Source organism: Amphibalanus amphitrite, unplaced genomic scaffold, assembly GCF_019059575.1.
Source record: "Amphibalanus amphitrite isolate SeventyFive unplaced genomic scaffold, NRLGWU_Aamphi_draft 000062F_arrow, whole genome shotgun sequence".
NCBI classification, from domain to species: domain Eukaryota; kingdom Metazoa; phylum Arthropoda; class Thecostraca; order Balanomorpha; family Balanidae; genus Amphibalanus; species Amphibalanus amphitrite.
Genome location: NW_024881558.1, coordinates 422,670 through 446,407, shown reverse-complemented (window position 1 = coordinate 446,407; position 23,738 = coordinate 422,670). Strand labels below are relative to the sequence as shown.

General features: G+C 54.8%; 1 protein-coding gene across 1 annotated transcript; it reads left to right on the top strand.

Annotated features, from left to right (window-relative positions):
* Positions 1-11,886: 11,886 nt before the first annotated feature.
* Positions 11,887-23,624, top strand: LOC122378627 (FRAS1-related extracellular matrix protein 2-like). Its single transcript, XM_043359880.1, has 9 exons — positions 11,887-16,903; positions 18,712-18,810; positions 19,599-19,745; positions 20,033-20,263; positions 20,530-20,655; positions 21,506-21,763; positions 22,160-22,309; positions 22,657-22,866; positions 23,419-23,624. The coding sequence occupies exons 1-9, from the start codon at positions 11,887-11,889 to the stop codon at positions 23,622-23,624; spliced, it is 6,444 nt and encodes a 2,147-aa protein (XP_043215815.1).
* Positions 23,625-23,738: the final 114 nt, after the last annotated feature.

Sequence of the window (23,738 nt, the reverse complement as noted above, 5' to 3'; positions counted from 1 at the left end):
GGGTAGGGTAGGGTAGGGTAGGGTAGGGGTAGGGTAGGGGTAGGGTAGGGTAGGGTAGTGTAAGGGTAGGGTAGGGTAGGGTAGGGTAGGGTAGGGTAGTGTAAGTGTAGGGTAGGGCAGGGTAGGGATTGTAGGGTAGGGTAGGGTAGGGGATTGTAGGGTAGGGTAGGGTAGGGTAGGGTAGGGTAGTGTAGGGGTAGGGTAGGGTAGTGTAGGGGTAGGGTAGGGTAGTGTAGGGGTAGGGTAGTGTAGGGTAGGGTAGGGTTGTGTAGGGTAGGTTAGGGTAGGATAGGTAGGGTAGGTTAGGGTAGTGTAGGGGAAGGGGTAGGGTAGGGTAGGGTAGGGTAGGGTAGGGTAGGGTAGGGTAGGGTAGGGTAGGGTAGGGTAGGGTTGAATTGAGGAACATCCTAACTTACAAAGGGCTCGAACAACTCGCATGCATCACCATCATACTTTACAGTTCAATTAAAAACAACTACCCAAATCTACCCAAATAATACAGCTAAAAATACAAGTCAATCACCCAAACTAATGCACCCGTAACATAACATAAATCAAAACATACAGTTATCGAGTAAACCTGTACCTCTAGTCTACTATTATAAATCTTAAAAAGTCCGCCGCCGTCGGGGTTACGCAGCCGGCGTTACTCCCAAAAACGGCTATTGCGGCGCCGTCGATTGACGCAGGAGGGTGACATTTTCACGACTCGTGGGTCACAAAATTCAACAGGTCGTATTAAATTTTGGGCACGATTCGGCCGGGGGTGCACCCGTGGCGCGTGCTCATGTGCGCCATAGGGATAGCATTAGAATCGCGACCGGCGCCGAGCAGAGGGCACGTGCTTTAGGCTCAGTTGTTCGCTTAAAAAACTGAGTGAAAAGCATCAGAGCCGGCAGGTCATTGACCTTTGACAACGAAGGCCGACACAGGGCACCGCTCGCCAAGGGGATTCGCCGGTAAATACAATTAATTTGTTTTTGCAATATCTCAGCCGTTTCTGGGCCGATTTAGCTGAAACTTGGACTGTCGGTGGTAGTGTAGGGTAGGGTAGGGTAGGGTAGGGTAGGGTAGGGTAGGCTAGGGTAGGGTAGGGTGGGGTAGGGTAGGGTAGGGTAGGGGTAGGGGTAGGATAGGGTAGGGTAGTGTAGGGGTAGGGTGGGGTAGGGTAGGGTACACTGAGAAAAAAATTGACTCCATATGGGTCAAAACTCTTGAAAATGCTCCCCTGAAAACTCCTGAAAACCATCGATAACACCCTTTCCAGCAGAGTTATTGAGTGTGTTCTAGGGTAACTTTGAGCCTTCCTCATTTTGCGAAAGAGTTTTCAAGAGTTCTTAATGGATGACGAAATGACTCCATGTGTGACACCCCATAACTCTGTGACGCAGCTCTCCATTACTCCCGAAAAACTTTTCCCGAACGTTCCGACAGGAGTAAAAGGGGAGTTACGAAGGGGTTTTAGCATACGTCGCGAGGCTGCCGGTGGCCGCCATCTTTTGCGCGTATAAATAGTATACAGCACGTTGTGCGGGGCGGCGGGCGAGGTGTTAGTGAAGAGCGTGTTGCCTTCGACGGACCTGACCTATACAGTGACGGATAATTGGACCTTTCTTTGGATTTAACCCGCGCACCGACGGGGGTCTGCGCCAACTTAGTACCGACGGGGGGGGGGCGGATGACCGCCCCCCCCCCTGAGATCTCGAGAACGAAGCAAGATAGCGACAAGCGGTAAACGGCATCGGATACGCACGGTCAAGATCTACAATTTTTACTAAGGTCATTTTCAAGTCAGGTCAAAGATGACGTCACAGGGGTCGAAAAAGTCAAAATGGCGGCGCTAAATATGGAGAGAGTTTTTCTCGAATAACTTTCGAATTAGTCAAGATAGGAACAAACTAAGGGCATCATCGTGATCCTCTCGTCTACTATTATAAATCTTAAAAAGTCCGCCGCCGCCGCCGTCGGGGTTACGCAGTCGGTGTTACTCCCAAAAACGCCTATTGCGGCGCCGTCGATTGACGCACGTGGGTGAAATTTTCACGACTCGTGGGTCACGTAATTCAACAGGTCGTATTAAATTTTGGGCACGATGCGGCCGGGGGTGCGCCCGTGGCGCGTGCTGATGTGCGCCACGGGCGGAAATAATCAGAGCCGGAAATAATCAGAGCCGGCAGGTCATTGACCTTTGACAACGAAGGCCGACGCAAGGCACCGCTCGCCAAGAGGATTCGCCAGTAAAAACAATTAATTTGTTTTTGCAATATCTCAGCCGTTTCTGGGCCGATTTAGCTGAAACTTGGACTGTCGGTGGTAGTGTAGTGTAGGGTAGGGTAGGGGTAGGGTAGGGTAGGGTAGTGTAAGGGTAGGGTAGGTTAGTGTAAGGGTAGGGTAGGGTAGGGTAGGAGTAGGGGTAGGGTAGGGTAGGGTAGGGTAGGGTAGGGTAGGGTAGGGTAGGGGTAGGGGTAGGGTAGGTTAGGGTAGGTTAGGGTAGTGTAGAGTAGGGGTAGGGTAGGGTAAGGTAGGGTAGGGTAGGGTAGGGTAGGGTAGGGTAGTGTAAGAGTAGGGTAGGGTAGGGTAGTGTAAGGGTAGGGTAGGGTAGTGTAGGGGTAGGGGTAAGATAGGGTAGGGTAGGGTAGAGTAGGGTAGGGTAGTAGGATAGGGTAGGGTAGGGGTAGGGTAGTGTAGGGGTAGGGGTAGGGTAGGTTAGTTTATAGGGGTAGGGGTGGTGGTAGGGTATTAGGGTAGGGTAGTTTAGGGTAGTAGGGTAGGGTAGGGTAGGGTAGGGTAGAGTAGGGTAGGGTAGGGTATGGTAGGGTAGAGTAGGGTAGGGTAGTAGGGTAGGGTATGGTAGGGTAGGGTATAGGGTAGGGTACGGTGTAGGGTAGGATAGGGTAGGGGTAGGGTAGGGGTAGGGTTGAGTTCAAAAAGGGCCCAACATACAAAACACTTGAACACCCCGCAACTATCACCATCCCTTACAGTTCAATTAAAAACAGCTACCCAAATCTACCCAAATAATACAGCTAAAAATACAAGTCAATCACCCAAAACTAATGCACCCGTAACATAACATAAATCAAAACATACAGTTATCGCGTAAACCAGTCCTGTACCTCTAGTCTACTATTATAAATCTTAAAAAGTCCGCCGCCGCCGCCGTCGGGGTTACGCAGTCGGTGTTACTCCCAAAAACGCTTATTGCGGCGCCGTCGATTGACGCAGGAGGGTGAAATTTTCACGACTCGTGGGTCACGTAATTCAACAGGTCGTATTAAATTTTGGGCACGATGCGGCCAGGGGTGCACCCGTGGCTCGTGCTCATGTGCGCCATAGGGTTAGCATTAGAATCGCGACCGGCGCCGAGCAGAGGGCACGTGCTTTAGGCTCAGTTGTTCGCTTAAAAAACTGAGTGAAAAGCATCAGAGCCGGCAGGTCATTGACCTTTGACAACGAATACCGGCGCCGGGCACCCCTCGCCAAGGGGATTCGCCAGTAAATACGATAAATTTGTTTTTGCAATATCTCAGCCGTTTCTGGGCCGATTTAGCTGAAACTTGGACTGTCGGTGGTAGGTGGTAGTGCATGGTAGGGTAGGGTAGGGTAGGGTATAGGGTAGGGTAGTGTAAGGGTAGGGTAGGGTAGGGTAGGGTAGGGGTAGGGGTAGGGGTAGGGTAGGGAAGGGTAGGGTAGTGTAGGGGTAGGGGTAGGGGTAGGGGTAGGGTAGGGTAGGGGTAGGGTAGGGTAGGGTGGGGTAGGGTAGGGTGGGGTAGTGTAGGGTGGGGTAGGGTAGGGGTAGGGGTAGGGTAGGGTAGGGTAGGGTAGGGACTAGGGTAGGGTAGGGTAGGGTAGTGTAGGGGTAGGGTAGGGTAGGGTAGGGTAGGTTAGGGTAGTGTAGGGTAGGGTAGGGTAGGGTAAGGGTAGGGTAGGGTAGTGTAAGGGTAGGGTAGTGTAGGGTAGGGTAAGGTAGGGTAGGGACTAGGGTAGGGTAGGGTAGGGTAGGGTAGGGTAGGGTAGGGTAGGGTAGGGTAGGGTAAGGTAGGGTAGGGTAGGGTAATAGGGTAGGGTATGGTAGGGTAGGGTAGGGTAGGGTAGGGTAGGGTAGGGTAGGGTAGGGTAGAGTTAGGTAGGGTAGGGTAGGATAGGGTAGTAGGGTAGGTTAGGGTAGGGTAGGGTAGATTAGGGTAGGGTAGTAGGGTAGGGTAGTAGGGTAGGGTAGGGTAGGGTAGGGTAGTAGGGTAGGGTAGGGTAGGGTAGGGTAGGGTAGTAGGGTAGGTGTAGGGTAGGGGTAGGGTAGGGGTAGGGTTGAGTTCAAAAAGGGCCCAACATACAAAACACTTGAACACCCCGCAACTATCACCATCCCTTACAGTTCAATTAAAAACAGCTACCCAAATCTACCCAAATAATACAGCTAAAAATACAAGTCAATCACCCAAAACTAATGCACCCGTAACATAACATAAATCAAAACATACAGTTATCGCGTAAACCTGTACCTCTAGTCTACTATTATAAATCTTAAAAAGTCCGCCGCCGCCCACGCCCACGCCGCCGTCGGGGTTACTCCCAAAAAGGCTTATTGCGGCGCCGTCGATTGACGCAGGACGGTGAAATTTTGACGACTCGTGGGTCACGTCATTCAACAGGTCGTATTAAATTTTGGGCACGATGCGGCCGGGGGTGCGCCCGTGGCGCGTGCTCATGTGCGCCATAGGGTTAGCATTAGAATCGGCAAAAACAGGCCATTGCTCGGGAACGGTAAGGGCTACGGGGGTGAAATTTTCACACCAAGTCGAGCGCGTGCACTCAATTGTCGTATTAAATTTTCGAGGGTGTGGGTTCAGCGGTGTGCACGTGATGGGGCCGCGACCGGCGCCGAGCAGAGGGCACGTGCTTAAGGCTCAGTTGTTCGCTTAGAAAACTGAGTGAAAAGCATCAGAGCCAACGAAGGCCGACACAAGGCACCGCTCGCCAAGGGGATTTGCCAGTAAATACAATTAATTTGTTTTTGCAATATCTCAGCCGTTTCTGGGCCGATTTAGCTGAAACTTGGACTGTCGGTGGTAGTGTAGTGTAGGGTAGGGTAGGGTAGGGGATTGTAGGGTAGGGTTGGGTAGGGGATTGTAGGGTAGGGTAGGGTAGGGTAGGGGATTGTAGGGGATTGTAGGGTAGGGTAGGGTAGGGTAGGGTAGGGTAGGGTAGAGTTAGGTAGGGTAGGGTAGGGTATGGTAGGGTAGGGTAAGGTAGGGTAGGGTAGGGTAGTGTAAGGGTAGGGTATGGTAGGGTAGGGTAGGGTAGTGTAAGGGTAGGGTAGGGTATGGTAGGGTAGGGTAGGGTAGGGTAGGTTAGTGTAGGAGTAGGGTAGGGTAGGGTAGGAGTAGGGTAGGGTAGGGTAGGGTAGGGTAGTGTAAGGGTAGGGTATGGTAGGGTAGGGTAGGGTAGGGTAGTGTAAGGGTAGGGTAGTGTAGGGTAGGGTAGGGTAGGGTATGGTAGGGTAGGGTAGCGTAGGGTAGGGTAGGGTAGGGTAGGAGTAGGGTAGGGTAGGGTAAGGGTAGGGTAAGGTAGGGTGGGGTAGGGTAGGGTAGGGTAGGAGTAGGGTAGGGTAGGGTAGGGTAGGGTAGGGTAGGGTAGGGTAGGTAGGGTAGGGTAAGGTAGGGTAGGGTAGGGTAGGTAGGGTAGGGTAGGTTAGTGGTAAGGTAGGGTAGGGTAGTGTAGTGTAGGGGTAGGGTAGGGTATGGTAGGGTAGGGTAGGGTAGGGTATGGTAGGGTAGGGTAGGGTAGGGTAGGGTAGTGTAGGGGTAGGGTAGGGTAGGGTAGGGTAGGGTAGGGTAGGGTAGGGTAGGGTAGGGTTGCGTTCAGTAACATCTTAACTTACAAAGGGCTCGAAGAACTCGCATGCATCACCATCATACTTTACATTTCAATTAAAAGCAGTTACCCACTTCTACAAAAATCATACCAATAAAAATGCAAGTTTCTACACCCAAACTAATGCATCCGTTAATCATACATATCAAAACATACAGTTATCGCGTAAACCTGTACCTCTAGTCTACTATTTATAAATCCTAAAAAGTCCGCCGCCGGTTACTCCCAAAAACGCTTATTGCGGCGCCGTCGATTGACGCACGAGGGTGAAATTTTCACGACTCGTGGGTCACGTCATTCAACAGGTCGTATTAAATTTTGGGCACGATGCGGCCGGGGGTGCGCCCGTGGCGCGTGCTCATGTGCGCCATAGGGTTAGCATTAGAATCGGCAAAAACAGGCTATTGCTCGGGAACGGTAAGGGCTACGGGGGTGAAATTTTCACGCCAAGTCGATCGCGTGCACTCATTTGTCGTATTAAATTTTCGAGGGTGTGGGTTCAGTGGTGTGCACGTGATGGGGCCGCGACCGGCGCCGAGCAGAGGGCACGTGCTTTAGGCTCAGTTCTTCGCTTAGAAAACTGAGTGAAAAGCATCAGAGCCAACGAAGGCCGACACAAGGCACCGCTCGCCAAGGAGATTCGCCAGTAAATACAAGTTAATTTGATTTTGCAATATCTCAGCCGTTTCTGGGCCGATTTAGCTGAAACTTGGACTGTCGGTGGTAGTGTAGTGTAGGGTAGGGTAGGGTAGGGTAGGGTAGGGTAGGGTAGGGTAGGGGATTTTAGGGTAGGGTTGGGTAGGGGATTGTAGGGTAGGGTAGGGTAAGGTAGGGTAGGGGATTGTAGGGGATTGTAGGGTAGGGTAGGGTAGGGTAGGGTAGAGTTAGGTAGGGTAGAGTTAGGTAGGGTAGAGTTAGGTAGGGTAGGGTAGGGTAGGGTAGGGTATGGTAGGGTAAGGTAGGGTAAGGTAGGGTAGGGTAGTGTAAGGGTATGGTAGGGTAGGGTAGGGTAGGGTAGGGTAGGGTAGGGTAGGGTAGGGTAGTGTAAGGGTAGGGTAGGGTAGGGTAGGGTAGGTTAGTGTAGGAGTAGGGTAGGGTAGGGTAGGAGTAGGGTAGGGGTAGGGTAGGGTAGGGTAGTGTAAGGGTAGGGTATGGTAGGGTAGGGTAGGGTAGGGTAGGGGTAGGTTAGGGTAGTGCAGGGGTAGAGGTAGGGGTAGGGGTAGGGTAGGGTAGGGTAGTGTAAGGGTAGGGTAGGGTAGGGTAGTGTAAGGGTAGGGTAGGGTAGGGTAGGGTAGGGTATGGTAGGGTAGGGTAGGTAGGATAGGGTAGGATAGGGTAGGGTAGTGTAGGGTAGTGTAGGGGTAGGGTAGGCTAGGGTAGTGTAGGGTTAGGGGTAGGGTAGGGTAGGGGTAGGGTAGGGGTAGGGTAGGAGTAGGGGTAGGGTAGGGTAGGGGTAGGGTAGGAGTAGGGGTAGGGTAGGGTAGGGGTAGGGGTAGGGTAGGGTAGGGTAGGGTAGGGGTAGGGTGGGGTAGGGTAGGGTACAGTAGGGTAGGGACTAGGGTAGTGTAAGGGTAGGGTAGGGTAGGGTAGGGTAAGGTAGGGTATGGTAGGGTAGGGTAGGGTAGGGTAGGGGTAGGGTAGGGTAGGGTAGGGGTAGGGTTAAGTTCAAAAAGGGCCTAACATACAAAACACTTGAACACCCCGCACCTATCGCCAACCCTTACAGTTTAATTAAAAACAGCTACCCAAATCTATCCAAATAATACATCTAAAAATACAAGTCAATCACCCAAACTAATGCACCCGTAACTTAACATAAATCAAAACATACAGTTATCGCGTAAACCTGTACCTCTAGTCTATATTATAAATCCTAAAAAATCCGCCCACGCCGTCGGGGTTACTCCCTAAAAGGCTGATTAAGGCGCCGTCGATGGACGCACGAGGGTGAAATTTTCACGACTCGTGGGTCACGTCATTCAACAGGTCGTATTAAATTTTGGGCACGATGCGGCCGGGGGTGCGCCCGTGGCGCGTGCTCATGTGCGCCATAGGGTTAACATTAAAAACGGCAAGAACAGGCTATTGCTCGGAAACGGTAAGGGCTACGGGGGTGAAATTTTCGCTGTAAGTCGGACGCGTGCACTCATTTGTCGTATTAAATTTTCGAGGGGGTGGGTTCAGCGGTGTGCACGTGGTGGGGCCGCGACCGGCGCCGAGCAGAGGGCACGTGCTTTAGGCTCAGTTTCTTCGTTTGCAAAACGGAGCGAAATCAGAGCCGGGAGGTCGTTGACCTTTGGCAACGAATACCGACGCCGGGCACCGCTCGCCAAGAGGATTCGCCAGTAAATAAAATTAATTTGTTTTGGCAATATCTCAGCCGTTTCTGGGCCGATTTAGCTGAAACTTGGACTGTCGGTGGTAGTGTAGTTTAGGGTAGGGTAGGGTAGGGTAGGGTAGGGTAGGGTAGGGTAGGGTAGGGTAGGGTAGGGTATGGGTAGGGTAGGGTAGGGTAGGGTAGGGTAGTGTAGGGGTAGGGTAGGGTAGTGGAGGGGTAGGGTAGGGTAGGGTAGGGTAGGGTAGGGTAGGGTAGGGTAGGGTAGAGTAGGGTAGGGTAAGGTAGGGTAGGGTAGTAGGGTAGGGTACGGTAGGGTAGGGTAGGGTAGGGTAGGGTAGGGTAGTAGGGTAGGGTATGGTAGGGTAGGGTAGGTTAGGGTAGGGTAGAGTTAGGTAGGGTAGAGTTAGGTAGGGTAGGATAGGGTAGGGTAGGTTAGGGTAGTAGGGTAGGGTATGGTAGGGTAGGGTAGGGTAGAGTAGGGTAGGGTAGGGTGGTAGGGTAGTAGGGTAGTAGGGTAGGGTAGGGTAGGGTAGGGTACGGTAGGGTAGGGTAGGGTATGGTAGGGTAGTAGGGTAGGATAGGGTAGGGTAGTAGGGTAGGATAGGGTAGGGTAGGGGGTAGGGTAGGGGTAGGGGTAGGGTAGGGGTAGGGTTGAGTTCAAAAAGGCCCAACATACAAAACACTTGAACACCCCGCAAGTATCACCATCCCTTACAGTTCAATTAAAAACAGCTACCCAAATCTACCCAAATAATACAGCTAAAAATACAAGTCAATCACCCAAACTAATGCACCCGTAACATAACATGAATCAAAACATACAGTTATCGCGTAGACCTGTACCTCTAGTACTCGTAAATCGTCGGAAGTTTCATGTGAAAAGTTCGGAGCACTCGTCACCAGCACTCATCATCATGTTTCCGTTGAGGGCTGTAGGCTCACTGGTTTGTTCTGCCGTGAATATAAGTTCCTCTTCGATCAAACCACATTTCGATGAACGATTTGAGTTACGATAAATATCAGATCTAGCTGAGCAGACCGATCGCCATGTCTTCCCACGGCCTCATTCAATCTGCATCCTAAGTGCCATAAACTTTACCGGGACAAAGTCAATAGCCTTAGTAATCGGTTCAACTTGCCCCCATCCATGGTTCCTCCCTCAACTCTGAGCGTCTAGCTAGTTTGAACTTCAGAGCCGCAAGAGTGTCTACTCTCCTACGTAAGTCCTAGTCTCCGTCCCCGGCCTGTGCGAAAGTCCATAAAAGCGTCTGAGAGAAGACGGGAGTCCATCGACGCGTCCTCAGATCCAGAAGGGAGTCCCATCCCGGCCTGGTTCCCGAACCCTACACCCGCGTTCCAGTCAATAAAGAGTCCATGGCGCCCCGTCCCTGTCGATTATTGCCCAGCGGGCGGTCGGCCGCGGTCAGCCCCACCCTGCTGTGATTGCCGGACAGATTCACAGCCGATAGGCACCGACACCTCTCGACTCGGACCGGCCACCGCTCGGCCGGTGTCTGATAGGATGCAGGGGTGTCTGATGAGAGGCTGATATCGGCCCGATCGCTGGTGATTGGTGATGGCAGGGGTGACGCACCCCGCGCCCCGTGTCTGGCCAGGGCGGCGCAGCCGGTAATCGAGGGATGTGATTGGTGGGCGGGGGGTTAAACAAGCCGACAGTGTTTTCACGCTCCGAGTTACTGATGACCGGCTATCAATTGTTGGAGTGTTTAGCGGGGTTACGCTCGGGCCGGTTGACCTTTTGCGTTTGTCGGTGTCTCTCAGCGTATCACGTCGGAGATCTTTATCTTACCAGAGCAAAGTAATTGAATCAGCATCGTTTAGATTATCAGCATTCTAGCGGAAAACGTAATTTATTTTTGATGGGGTTTCCGCACCGCTGCGTATGCGTGTTGAGCTATCTCGGCGACAGGGCTATCTCGCGACTGGGTGGGCTGGCGGCAGGCGAGGGTGTTTTTTTTTTCTGATAATAATTTCATTGCACTATCCAACTTGGCGGCAACGGTGGCAGAGGATTTGGCTTGTTACTGAAGACCGCTCCCGGTCCCCGCCGTGAGCCGGTCTACCACGCCCATCGGAACGTCTGGCTGCAGGCTCCGGGCGCCGGAGTTTGGCCGTAAGGCTCAACGAGGACTTCATGAGGTGCCGCGCCCCAGGGATGGCGCTAGCCGCGGTGCTCGAATATCGAGTCGCTAGTTGCGCTATTATAGCCAGTAACTAGCTATCACCGATCCATGGACCATGCATGCAGATTGCAGATCCATCAGTTTGACAAACTCTCGATAAAAATACAATGATAGGTAGGTAGGTATATCCTCGTCCCTCAGCAGTAAACTCACTTTCATGCTACCAGTTATCTGTGAACTGCCATGCAATATGTGCCATCCATTTGGCACTAGCTTTACCGACGAATGAGTGCTCGGCCGGCGCCGCACCGAACGCACTCACCACTGACGAAGGTGCACTCACAGACGCCGAACGCACTCAAAGATTTTACTTCCGCTTTTCTTCATTTGGCTGCACAGTCGTGCTGCCAACAAGCAGCTAAATGTCAAGGTCATTTCTGTTATGATCTTGACGCGTGTGTGTTCTTGAGTTGTTGCCGCGTTTTCAAATCGTATTCGTCTGCTGAATCAACGATTAAAGCAGCTATAAACACACGAATCGTGATGGACTTTTTCCTTTCGTCCCTACAGTCGAAGGTGAGTCGTAATAATGCGATTCCTGGTGTTTTGTTTTTCATTCTGAGACTGCGCCTAGCGTCGGCTGAGCGCTTCCATAAATGGACACGTGTTGACGCGTCTGACGGGTCGTCGACGTCGTGCCTCGTGGACGTGGCCTTCAGTCTGAAGATGAGTGTCGCTGATATTATGATGGACTATGATACTTATCCATATCGCGGGACCTAAATATTCATGACTGAGTAATGGGACGAAAGATGATCCATCTGCTTCCGTAATGTCTTCCGCCGACCATTATTTTGAACGCAAACGACATAGAACGAACCTCCGAACAATATCAGCATGTATTTTGTGCAAACGGCATTGACCTGAGGCCTGAGCTGTGTCTGAAAATACACGAAGTAGCAGTCCAACGTTCAAAGCTCACACTCAGCACAGAAGAATGCGAGAGATTGATTCAGATTAGCATGTCTGGAGCGGAAGCTGGCATTGCCATGAGTCCTTGCCAAAGATAACAACTACGCAAATCTTGGAGCTTCATGCGGCACAATGCACATTAGTCAGATCCTGCATGTCTCTCAAATCTTGCAACAGGTACCTACCCGACCCGGTCCTGCAACGGTCGGAGGCACCTTGACCCGCCTGCCCTCTGGTGGCGGACGGCCTCACTCCTGCCATCTGGCGGCGCCGGCCGGCGTCACCGCTAGCGGAGGAGGTCCCCGAGAGAAAGGGTTACCGCCGTGGCCCGGCGGTGGTCATTCGCTTACCGGCGAGGCTCGGGGGCTGACGTGTCTCTGTCCAGAGCCGTTTGGTGTTAGACTCTCGGCAGCTGACTGGACCCGACTCTCCGCCGGCCCGCGCTGCCCTCTGGTGAGGTCTGACCGCCGCGGCTGGAGGATCCTCCCACATGCGCCACTCACCGGCGCCGGCCGGCCCACAGTGAGTCGTCTGCGAACCTTCCATCGGTGAGTACCGAGCATGTGCCGGCCACGGGCCGCCGCTCTGGCCGCCCTGGCTATTCTCGTGACCTCCGCGCCCGTCTCAGCCACGGCTGTTTCCTCTACACTCACAGACACATACGCCGACGATTACTACGCCGAGTACAGCTTCGCCGGCGCGTTCGACTACCTGAACGAGCAGGACGTGGTTCAGTCCAAGCACGGTGTGGCGGTACCGGTGGGCGGCCGGCACGCGCTGGATCCTGTCACCGAGCTGTCTCTATGGGTACCTCCTGATGACCGGTGTCGGGTGAGAGTGATATCCCCACCGGCCGGCAGAGCGCCGGGCCGTCTCGAACCGGACGAGTTTGACTGTGAGTTCGATGCTGGTGAGGTGGTGTACACGCACTACGGCGCGCCGCTGCCTGAGCGGGATCGGTTGACGCTGCTGGTGAGATATGACTCGGCTGAGGATACAGCCATCGTTCCGCTGACTCTGGAGCTGAGTTTTACCCATGCCGAGCGGACCATCGTACGTGAGCTGCTACCGCTGCTGGTAGACGCGCCCGGCGGTCTCTCGCCACCCCTCGGACCGCAGCATATACGGCTGGAGGTAGAGGACGGCGAGCGGTGTGAACTGACCCTAGTGGAGGGGCTCGGTCTGCCGCGGCACGGCGCGGTGGTCACTCAGCTCGGAGATGTCCGGCGAGTGACCTGTGATGACCTGCCCGCCGCCGGGATCCAGTACCGACACGGCGGGCCGACGGCCGGCGACCGGGACTTTCTGCCGCTGACGGCGGAGGCGCGCGCCGCCGACGGACGTCTCCTGCGCCGGGAGTACCTGCAGGTACCGATCCACATCGACGGCGGACTGGAGAACACCCCTCCGCGGCTGACCGGCGCCGCTCAGCCAACACTGGACGTGAGACAGAGTGCGCCGACGCCGCTGAGCGCCGCGGCGCTGCGGGCCGAGGACGACCAGACGCCGCCCGATCAGCTGGTCTTCAACGTGACCCGTCCGCTCGGCTACGGAGACGGAAGGTTGTTTTCTACTGACGACCCGGACGCACCGCTGCTCTCGTTCTTACAGCGTGACTTGACCGAACTGAAGGTGAGCTACCAGCCTCCGAGTGGACGCTCTCCGCGCCGACGCACCTTCCAGCTAGGCCTACAGGTGGTGGACGGAGACGGACTCGCCTCAGAAGAGGTCACTCTGAGTATCGTAGTGCACCCAATTAATACACGCTCGCCGGTGGTCACCCGTAACACGGGTCTGTCCATGTTCGAGGGACAGAGCCGGCGGCTGCTGAGCGCGACTAATCTGGAGATTACTGACGAGGATAACCTGGCTGATGTGACGGTGGAGGTGGTGGGAGGTCTGCGACACGGTCAGCTGCTGCTGCTCGGTGCTGAGGTCGTCCGATTCTCCCCGGCTGACCTCGACACGGGGCTGATTGTGTACCAGCATGATGGAAGCGACACGACGAGTGATAATGTTTTACTGCGCGCCTCAGACGGCGAGAGTGAGGTGCTGTTCGTTCTGGCCGTCACCATCTTCCCTGAGGATGACCAGCCGCCGCTGGTGACGGCCAACACTGGTCTGACGGTCCACCGCGGACAGCAGCTGCTGCTGACGCCCCGGCTTCTGGCGGCTGCTGATGTGGATAGCCCCGAGAGGCAGCTGGTGTTTGAGCTGACGGAGACGACGCCGGAGGGCGGGGAGGGTGTGTTTCTGCTGAGAAGTGCGACTAAGGACAGCGCTGCTGGGAGCTCCGACTGGAGATTAGTGGATGGGATGTACGAGCGAACTGTCACCTCCTGGAGTCAGGCTGATCTGCAGGACGGTCGGGTCTTCTATCGGCACACCGGCCCGCCGCGACAGGACGCTCACACGGCACGGGTGGGGTTCACAGTCCGTGACGACGCCGACCCGCCGAACCGTAGCGCGCCGCAGACTCTGACCGTGACTGTCCTACCGGTGGATGACACGCCCCCTGCACTGACCCCCGGCGCCTCCCTCTCCATGGTGGTGGATGAGGGTCGTCTGAAGCCGATCGATCGCGCCGCGCTCAGCTACTGGGACGCAGACTCGCCGCCGGACCGGGTGCTGGTGGCTGTCACAGGTCCGGCTCGAGAGGTGGACGGCGTGCGGCCGCCTCCGGCCCCGGGCGGCCCGCCCGCCCCGCCCGCCGGCTACCTCGTTCTCACCGAGAGACCAGAACAGCGCGTCACCAACTTCACACAAGCGCAGGTGAACCATCATAAGGTGGCGTTTCGACCGACAGAGGCTGAGCTTGGTTTGGTGCCACGTGTACTGCAGCTCCCGTTTATTGTGATGGACTCTGCCGGTAACACGCTCCGTGATCAACTCCTGACCGTGTTCGTGACACCTGTTGACGACCTGCCCCCGCGTGTGACTAGTCACGGTCTGAGTGTACCTGAGAACGGCGCGGCCGTCATCTCACCAGCGCTGTTGGACGCTCATGATGAAGATACACCAGAGGAGGAGCTACGATTTACTCTGACTGCCGGGCCGCGGCACGGAGCTCTTAGCGTTCACGGACGGAATATGACAATCGGCGAGCAGTTCGGTCGACTCAGTCTAGCTACCGGAGAGGTGGTATACCTCCATGACGGCTCTGAGGGCTCTGAGGATCGGCTCGAGTTTGAAGTCTCTGACGGATTGCGTAGCGTGCCGGCTGTGTTTCCGATAACGGTGACGGCCGTGGACGACCAGCCGCCACGGGTACTGACCGGAGAGGTACGGATTACGGTACAGGAGGGTGGCGGTGTGCCGCTGACAGCTGAGCTACTGCCGGCCGCTGACGCTGATTCAGACCGCTCGCTGCTGACATTCCTGATCACAGATAGACCGGAGGAGGGAGTGGTTACTCTAGACGATGAGGAGACGGACCGGTTCACCACCACTGACCTGGACCGCGGTGCTGTGGCGTACCAACACAGCGGAGCAGAGATCGGGCCTCTGCCCGTGTTGGACTCCTTCTCCCTGACTCTGACCGACCTGAGCAGCGAGGCTGCCGACCACATCACCGTCTCCGTCACCGTGGAGCCGGTGGACAGCCAGCGGCCGCAGCTAGTGGCTGCTGACGGAGCGCTGTATGTCGACGAGGGCTCGTCAGCGCCGCTGCCGCCCGAGCTGCTGTCTCTGACGGATGCCGACACGCCGACAGACCAACTCAGCTGTGTGCTGACGGAGCGGCCGAGGGTTGGTTACCTGGAGAGCAGCTTGCCGCGGGCTGGATCGGAGGTGCGTCGTGCTGGTCCGGTAACTGCGTTCACGGCTGATGAGTTGGAGACTGGCGCTTTGCGTTATCAGCAGTCGGTCCACCAGGGCGTGGAGCCACGAGCGGACAATCTCACCGTGATCTGTTCAGACGGCGTGGGTTCATCGCCACCGGCTACCGTCCGAGTCATCATCCGTCCTAGCAACGACGAGCCCCCGCGGCCGCTACTGCGTGAACTGGTGGTGCTCGAAGGAGGTGACCTGGTAATCGACTCGACTCTGCTGTCGGCTGCCGACGCCGACCTGCCGGCTGATCAGCTGACCTTTCAGGTCACGGCGCCGCCACAACACGGCAGGCTGCTGTTACACGGAGAGCCAGCCCGCTCCTTCACCGCCGACGAGCTGCGCGGACAAATGGCACTCGTATACTCACACGATAACTCCGAGACGACTTCTGACGGGTTTGACTTCCGACTAGAGGACGGCCATGCAGCTCACGCAGTCGAGGGACGCGTCACGGTGCGTGTGGTGCCTGTGGATGATGAAGTGCCCACTCTGGCGGTCAACCGTGGCCTGCGCGTGTCTGTGGGAGGCTCAGTGACTCTCTCATCCCGTGAGCTGCGCGCCGCTGACCTGGACACTCCGGTAGAGAGGCTGCTGTTCGTGATACGCACCCCGCCGCGGCACGGTACGCTAAGCCTGGCCGGCGTGGCACTCGGAGTCGGTGACAACTTCACACAGCCGCAGCTCGACTCCGCCGCGCTGCGCTACACTCACGCTGGCGGCGACACATCAGCCGAGGACGTGATTCGCTTCGACGTCAGTGACGGCACGAACCTGCTGCTGGACCGGCAGCTGACGGTGACGGTAACCGGCGGCGACCGCGCGTACCCTCGCGCGCTGAGCCGCGGCCTGCAGCTGCCCGAGGGCGGCACGGCCGTGCTCACCACGGACGTACTCAGCAGCAGCGACGACGACAGTGACGACGCGCGGCTCGAGTACAGGCTGACACGGCCGCCGCAGAGGGGCCACCTGGAGCTGGCCGGCAGCCCGGGACAGCCGCTGACCGGCTTCACGCAGCTGCAGCTGGCTGCGGGACGGGTGCGCTACGTGCATCACGCACAGCATGAGGAGAGAGCCGACAGCTTCGAGTTTGCCGTCAGTGATGGTGTGCATGCCGTGGCGCGGGCGTTTCGCATCTCTCTGCTACCGGTGGATAACAAACGCCCGGTGCTGTTCAAGGAGGAAGTTCGAGTGCCGGAGGGTTCTGAGCGGACGATCACACCATTCGAACTGAAGCTTGACGACCGAGACACCCCGTCGGAACATCTCCTGTACCGCGTGGTCGAGCCGCCGCTTCACGGTCGCCTGCTCTTCAACCACAGTCGACCGGTACGCGAATTCAGCCAGTACGACCTCGACTCCAACATGATCTCATACCGGCACAGCGGAGGCGGCTCCGACGGTCACCGGGCCCTCTCCGACCGGTTCCGGTTCGTGGTGTCAGACGGGGCCGACGGAATGTACTACGTGTACCCGGAGACGGCGCGAGGTACCCGGCTGCCCACCCAGCTGGATATCCGGGTGTTAGCTGTGGACTCCCGCCCGCCTGCGGTACAGGCGTCCCGGGCGGTGACGGCTCTGCACGCGCTGCCCGGCGGTCGGCGGGGTGTTCGACTGGGCTCGACACACCTCCAGTTCAGCGACCCGGACTCGGAGGGCGAGCAGCTGATGATGGAGGTGACGGCAGGACCGGAGAGCGGCGCCCTGGTCGACCTCAGCACCAACCAGACCGTCACCAACTTCACACAGGGTGAGAGACACAACGGCCGCGGCGGTGGAACGTAGTAACTACTAGATGCAAGACCAAGGCCCTAAATACATACAAAGACGAAGAAATCGAGTAACATATATAATTTGAAACGGTTATCTAAATAGCTACGTAACCTATTGCCTTGTGTACTGAAACGACTAGCTGAACCATATCAAACGCCTCTGTGCACTGTGCAGTGATCTTTGATGTGTTTCACTTGGTCCCAGATTTACAGCACATTATCCTTCCTACAGGCTACAACCGTCTGTCAGGAATTACCGAAAGGCATCCAAACAATTCAGCATCCTCCGTTATCCCATCCCAACCCACCATACTCACCCACCCATGGTCCGCTACTGGGCGCTAGTAAATTAATCGGAGCCGCTAACTGCTTCTCAGAGGGCGGCCTTGTTTTACAACTGTCCAGTAAACAACACCAGTCGGTCGGGCTCATTTACACCCCCGCGATGGAGAGATGCTGATCAGACTCCATCTCCCACTGACCGCTGTCGTAGCGATAAGATCGGCCGCTCGCACCTCGGCACCGGCGCCGATCACTGGGTTCGGGTAATGAGTGTCAAACGGTTCCCAGCGTGGCCCGCCCCCTGCTGATGTGGTCAGCTGAGACGGGCCCGCCCCCATCTGATGGTATTGAACGGCCCGCCCCCCTAGCTGATGGCATGGGCCCGCCCTCCGTAAATGGTCCGGCAGCCTGGGCCTCGTTTCATAAAGTGAGTCCGTAACTTACGCCGGTTTTTGGTTTTGTATTGCAAGTGCATGTGAAGAGATGACGATGGTTTGAATCGTTGAATTTATTTATCTTGCAAGCAAGAACAGAAGGGAGAAGGGGAAATAAATTTATCGCTTCACGTGCGCTTGCAATACAAGCCCAAAAACCGGCGTAAGTTACGGACTCGCTTTATGAAACGAGGCCCTGGTCGCTCGTCCCGACTAACCGGCCGGTCAGAGGGTTGAACACGTCACACATGCCAAAGGGTTCCCGCTGATCAGCGGTGCTCCGTTCCTGCCGGGAGCAGTTACATATCCCGCTGTGATTGGTCTCAGGCTCAGCCCGCCCGGCGCGGGAGCCACTCTGATCTCACCGGGCATTAATCGGCCCTCGTTGGGGCGGAGCGGACCGGCCGGAGTGATATTGGGAGGTGGGAGTCAAGCATCCCACCGTATAACGTCCCCTATTTACCTGTTTCATTTCCATCTCACTAGACCTCTGCTTCATGTTTCGGACCATAGCATGCAATAGTCTTTTTTTCTGATTCCTGATCCGGTTTGTTTTCCCCAATGAGTTAACTCAGTTAAACATAATCCCTACATGACTGAGCCTATACCATAAGACGTCAACAGCCTTTCCCACCGTGCGGACTTTTTACTCGCCGTCTTCCGTATCGAACCGTTGATTTACCGTATCGTATAATACCAGCCGTCCCCCTCCCCACACCGGCGGCTCACCGGTTGCCCATTCGAAATACAATTGAATTACCGATTGTACCGGGCGGCGGATCCATCACATCCCGCTGCAGTACGTTAAACAAACAACTGAACAGTGATACTCGGCGGGTGAGCCAGCGGGAAACTGGCGGGGAGGCGGAAGGGCTGGCGCCGCATACCTGGCATACCTCGCACCTTGGCAGGCCAGTGTAACGCTCCTTTGATGGGACACCTGGCCATTCCTTGACCATTGTCTGATCATTGATTGTTGACCGTAAACCATAACACCAATCTGACCCCGAACTAGCCTGATCTGACCTGACCTAACCGTAACCCTGACGCGCTCGCATTTCCTCTGACAGGGAAGCTACACCGTCAGGAGGTGGCCTACGTTCTGACCGAGGGGCCGAACGTTACCGGCATCTACAGGGATAGCTTCGTCTACAGTGTGAGGGACACAGGTGAGTGCATAGCAAACAGCGTCGTCCATAGTGAAAGACACAAGCGGGAAACCGTGATGGAAGTGGTCCGTGCCCAATACGGCGATATTTTGCATACTCGTATGCTCGTAAGTCGTATGTATGACTGCATGGTCGTGCTTTCGATGCCAGCACAGACAATCTCACAGATCTATTTGCTGCGTCCGTTGAGGAATATTTGTAGCACTGTCTTTTGTAGCTCGGCCCTCACAAATTGAACAAGCCGAGGTGTTCTCATGCATGAAATTTACATTTAGATCAGTTCATGAAGGCAGCGTCGGTAAGAGTCAGGGAATACGCGCCTTTAAAAACCAATAGGACCACCAAATCGAACCGATGATTCTCGTATTCAAAGGTCGATGGTGTTATGATCAGCATTCATGATTCCATGCCATTCGTAGAAGACAGTTACATTACTCTTTGTACCTGAGTTGAAGACTACTCGTATTTGCTGTTGATTTGATGCCCGATTTGTGAAACGATTTCCATTTCCAGAACCTTTGACGGCCTCTGTTTACCGTGAATGTTCATCTTCGGATCCCATCTTGGATCTTACAAACCAAAATCACTTTGTACTGAACCACCCTGCCTGCGACTCAGAGTCAGATCTCAGACCACGTAGTGTGTATAACTGCCTTCTCTTGAGCAGTCTTGCGCTGGTCCCATCTGTTTAGTCGTGGTCGATTTGATTCTGTATGATATACACTATATCTGACCATTCATTCGTCCATCGTCTGTGACTCTCTACTCTCTCTGCTCTCTCCCGGCAGCCGGTAACGTGGTGCGTGACCTGACCTTCAGCCTGACCTGGTCTTGGGTCACCCTGGCCGCCGCCCGGTACCAGACCAACGAGACAGAGCCGCAGCTGGTGGTGCGTCTCAACAGGACTGGTTACCTCGGCGGAACGTCCTTCGTCTGTGAGTCACGGAGAGGGAGATGACTAAACGACCGCACCCTGGAGCCTGAGACGACTCTAGTACTAGAGTATCATGTGCCTAACCTCCCATTATGATTGCTTCTCGGTTATTATTATCCCGTTGTCCTCTTTTTGTCAACACGAGCTGGCATGAAATAATCAAATGTATTGAAATATTTTGAAACAGTTCGCAGTGCCCATCCAACCGAATTAATGCTGTCTTCGTGTCGTCTGCCTAAATCCCCGGACCCTGCTACTAACCGCCCTCTACCCTCCACCGTCCGGCAGCGGTGGCGCTGGAGAACGGCACTGCCACGGTCGGCGCCGACTGCAGCGCCACCTACGCCGCCCAGGTGCAGTTCTCCCCTGGCCAGAACAGCGCCGAGTGGCGACTTCCTCTCCGCGACGACACACAGTTCGAGGGTACAGAGACGCTGCTGCTGCGACTCTCCCAGCCCGTGGAGGCCCTCCTGGGGGCGATCGGCGAGGCACAGCTGGAGATAAACGATTATGAGGATGGTAAGGTTGGATACAGGACACAAAACAGCGGAGCCTAGAGATGCGGGCATGGTAGGAATGACTGAGTCTAAAATAGTTCATTTGTCTGTCCGCCCGACATAGGCCTGATTTCAGATAGCTGCTTTGAAATTTAAATTAGTAATGCGTGTTTTATTGCCGTTCCTCACACACCGCTCATACTTGAAATGTTGTGATCCGGTGCTTACTGCTGATGTGTTTGATTGCACTGTCTGACCACTGCAACTTGTTTCTTTGGTGCATTTCAGAGTCGGTGGTGTATTTCCCCGTCTCGGAGGTGCGGGTGGAGGAGAGTGCCGGTACGGTAGAGGTGGCCGTGGAGAGGGCCGGAGACCTCAGCCAGGAGCTCACCGTCCTCTGCGTCACCAGAAACGGTGAGACCAGGCGGCGTAGAGAATGCCTCCACTCCACGTCAACATACAATGTTGTGGCATTCTCTCCTCAACAAAGAACTCAGACATGAACATTACAAATGTTTCTCCCGAGGTGCTAAAGGGGTATGTTGTTTAACATTTTTTTTTTTGCATGCATTCAGATGCATGTGTGCGGTGTGCAGTTTATTCAAAAGAGACCATTTATTTATTTATTTATTTATTTATTTCACATCATCAGGTATTTCCACACTAAATGGGCTATTCCAATACCCTCGTCATACAATGTAACACCGCACGGTATAAAAAAAAGTTATAAAAAACACACACACATCTTCATGAGAACAAAATCGCGGACACTTAAAATAAACTAACTAGTCACGAAAAAAAATCACGATGCATCAGCCAACATTTTGCGAATGTGGCGCTTAAAAGAAGTCATGCTAAGGTGGTTCACATGATGATCTATGGCGAATGTGTTATACAATTTGGATGCACGATAGATGAATGTACGTTTTCCATGGTTGTTGCGGGGGCGAGTGGTTGAAATATGATCCGACTGCCGTGTTCTTCGAGAGCTTGATTCATGATTAAACAACAGTGCTTCACGCAATCCTATTGGTACGTCCAGCGATAAAATTTTATGAATCATGCACATGTCAAAATAGTCAACTAGCTTTGGAATAGTGAGCCAACCTAAGTCTGAAATGACATCCGAAACATGGTCGTATTTCCGTCGACCGGAAATAGCTCGTGCTGCGAAGTTGACTATTTTTTTTTTTTGCAGCACTTTCTTTCATGCTGTTAAAAGGCTACCTTCTTAATGAAATCTGATCTCTCGCTCCATCCCCAGACACTGCCGGCGGCACGGTGGGCGGCTCGGTGCTCTCGGGCGCCGACTTCCTCTCGCGGCCCCCTGCTGCGGACGCCAGTCGGGTGACACTGGCCCCCGGCGCCAGCCGCGCACTGTGCCCCGTCACCCTCATTGATGACGCCCGGTTCGAGCCGGAGGAGAGCTTCTGGCTGGAGCTGCGGGAGCCGCGCGGCGGCCGGCTGTCCGACCACCGACACCGCGCCGCGCGAATAATCGTCTTTAGCGACGACGACGACGGTCAGTGGTGGGGAGAGGCCGGTCATAGGTCGCCGCTAGGACGCCGGACTGATCTAACGGATTGTTTTGTAAAGCTGCTGAAGTTAACATATGGAGTGAATTCGGGGCGTGGATGGTGCTTGTTTTTTTTTTATTCAGGAAATAGCCAGCAACTTGTCGATAACCTTTTGGAGATTAAGATTACACCATGTGTCTATTGAAGTTCAATTGAAATAGAGGACAAATGTATCGTATCCATTGAGGTTCACTTGAAATAGAGAACACATGATACTGATGAAATGATGCTGAAATGATGCTGAAATACGATACTGATGCACTTACACGAACGTAACAAGTGATATGCGACAATAGATATGCTCTGACTACCTGAGGCTGACTAGCGATGCCGTTTTTCAGCGCCGTACTTTCATTTCGGCCAGCCGACTCTGACCGTGGACGAGGCTGTCGGTGTGGTGTCGGTACTGGTGTTCAGAGCGGGTACTGACCTGAGCGGTCCGTCCGCCGTCACCGTCACTTCCAGGGGAGGAGAGGCGCCCAGTGCTACAGGTAGGTTATGGAGAGGCGCCCAGAGCCACAGGTAACTAGGATAGGAGGAAAGGTGCCCAGAGCTACAGGGTAGGCTAGCAGGACCGTATCTTGTTTGGAGGACCGCTTAAGCTTTTTATTTTGGCATCGGCTATCCTTTCGGCGCTATCTATACTTGAGGGAACGAACTGATTAGATTATAACCAGTTTTTCTCTCAACGGAGCACGAACTGCGGACGGCTGGTAACGATGTTGTCACGTTTATTTCATTCACAATTCACATGTCAGACAGTAGATCGATGAGATCTAACTCCTCGTCCTTCCTATACACACAATTAGGACTGATTGTTTCTCTCCAACACACTCAGCCGGCGAGGACTACCGCGCCATCAGTGAGACGCTGCAGTTCGACCCTGGTCAGACTCAGGCCACCGTTCAGCTCCTGGTTCTCGACGACCCGGGCCGACCGCGCCGCGAGGGACCCGAGCACCTTCAGCTGCTGCTTCGGCTGCCGACGAACGCCACCGTCGGACGGCCCGGCACCCTCAACGTCACCATTGACGACTCGGAGAGCGACCGTGAGTGGGAATGGGCACTGTGGATGATGGAAAGGGTAGCCTGGGAGGGGGGAGGGGGGCAGCCTATAACTGCCGCAGAGTCAAGGTTTACAGTGCGCTTTTTAAAGCTTAGCATCACAACACCTGGGCAACACAATGCCGCCACATGTGCATTATCAAAAGATACATATGTCAGTGCCGCCGCTATGTACCCTGGCCGCTACCATCCGATCCCCGTTGAGGGGCTCCGCTCACCCCTCTCTGGGTCAGACCACGTGACCCGTCCGGTGCGGGTCACTTGGCCAATCAACGCCTGCCACACGCACCGCACGAGTGCCGGCCACAGGCAGCAGCCTGCAGCGGGCGGCGATCGACAGTAGACAGCCGGCAGATGACGACCCCTTACGATGACATGAGTCATGACAGATGACAGTTGTGATAATTACAGTTGGGGAACTGTCAAGAATATGCTGCCATGTGTCGATGCGTTTTTTACTTTTTATGCCTGTGTTGTGCAGTATGCAATGTGCAATACGAATTGACATAGTGAACTGACCTCTCCACCGCCGGTAGTACCTACTCACGCGTTCGCCGAGGACTCGTATTCGGGGTTCGAGGAGGACGACCAGGTGACGGCGTACGTGGTGCGTGGCGGTGACGTCACTATGACGTCATCTGTGCGCTGCTACACGCGCCAGGGCTCGGCCGAGGCTGGCGCCGACTTCGAGGAGCGGCCGGACACGGACGCCAGTAGGCTAGAGTTTGCGCCAGGTTCGTAGGTGATTCGCCCGTGGGATAGCGTTCGCTTGTGAAACGGGCGGGCACATTGCTGAAGTCAGCCCGTCACAGTTTGTGGCAAACACAAGGGAGCAGATGGGCTTCATGTATGGTTT

Bases quoted from the DNA above. Each gene is read 5' to 3' on its own strand.
- LOC122378627 (XM_043359880.1), top strand. From the start codon at position 11,887: ATGTGCCGGCCACGGGCCGCCGCTCTGGCCGCCCTGGCTATTCTCGTG. The intron at 19,746-20,032 runs GTGAGTCACGGA...ACCGTCCGGCAG, and splicing joins CGGCGGAACGTCCTTCGTCT to CGGTGGCGCTGGAGAACGGC. The intron at 20,264-20,529 runs GTAAGGTTGGAT...GGTGCATTTCAG, and splicing joins GATAAACGATTATGAGGATG to AGTCGGTGGTGTATTTCCCC.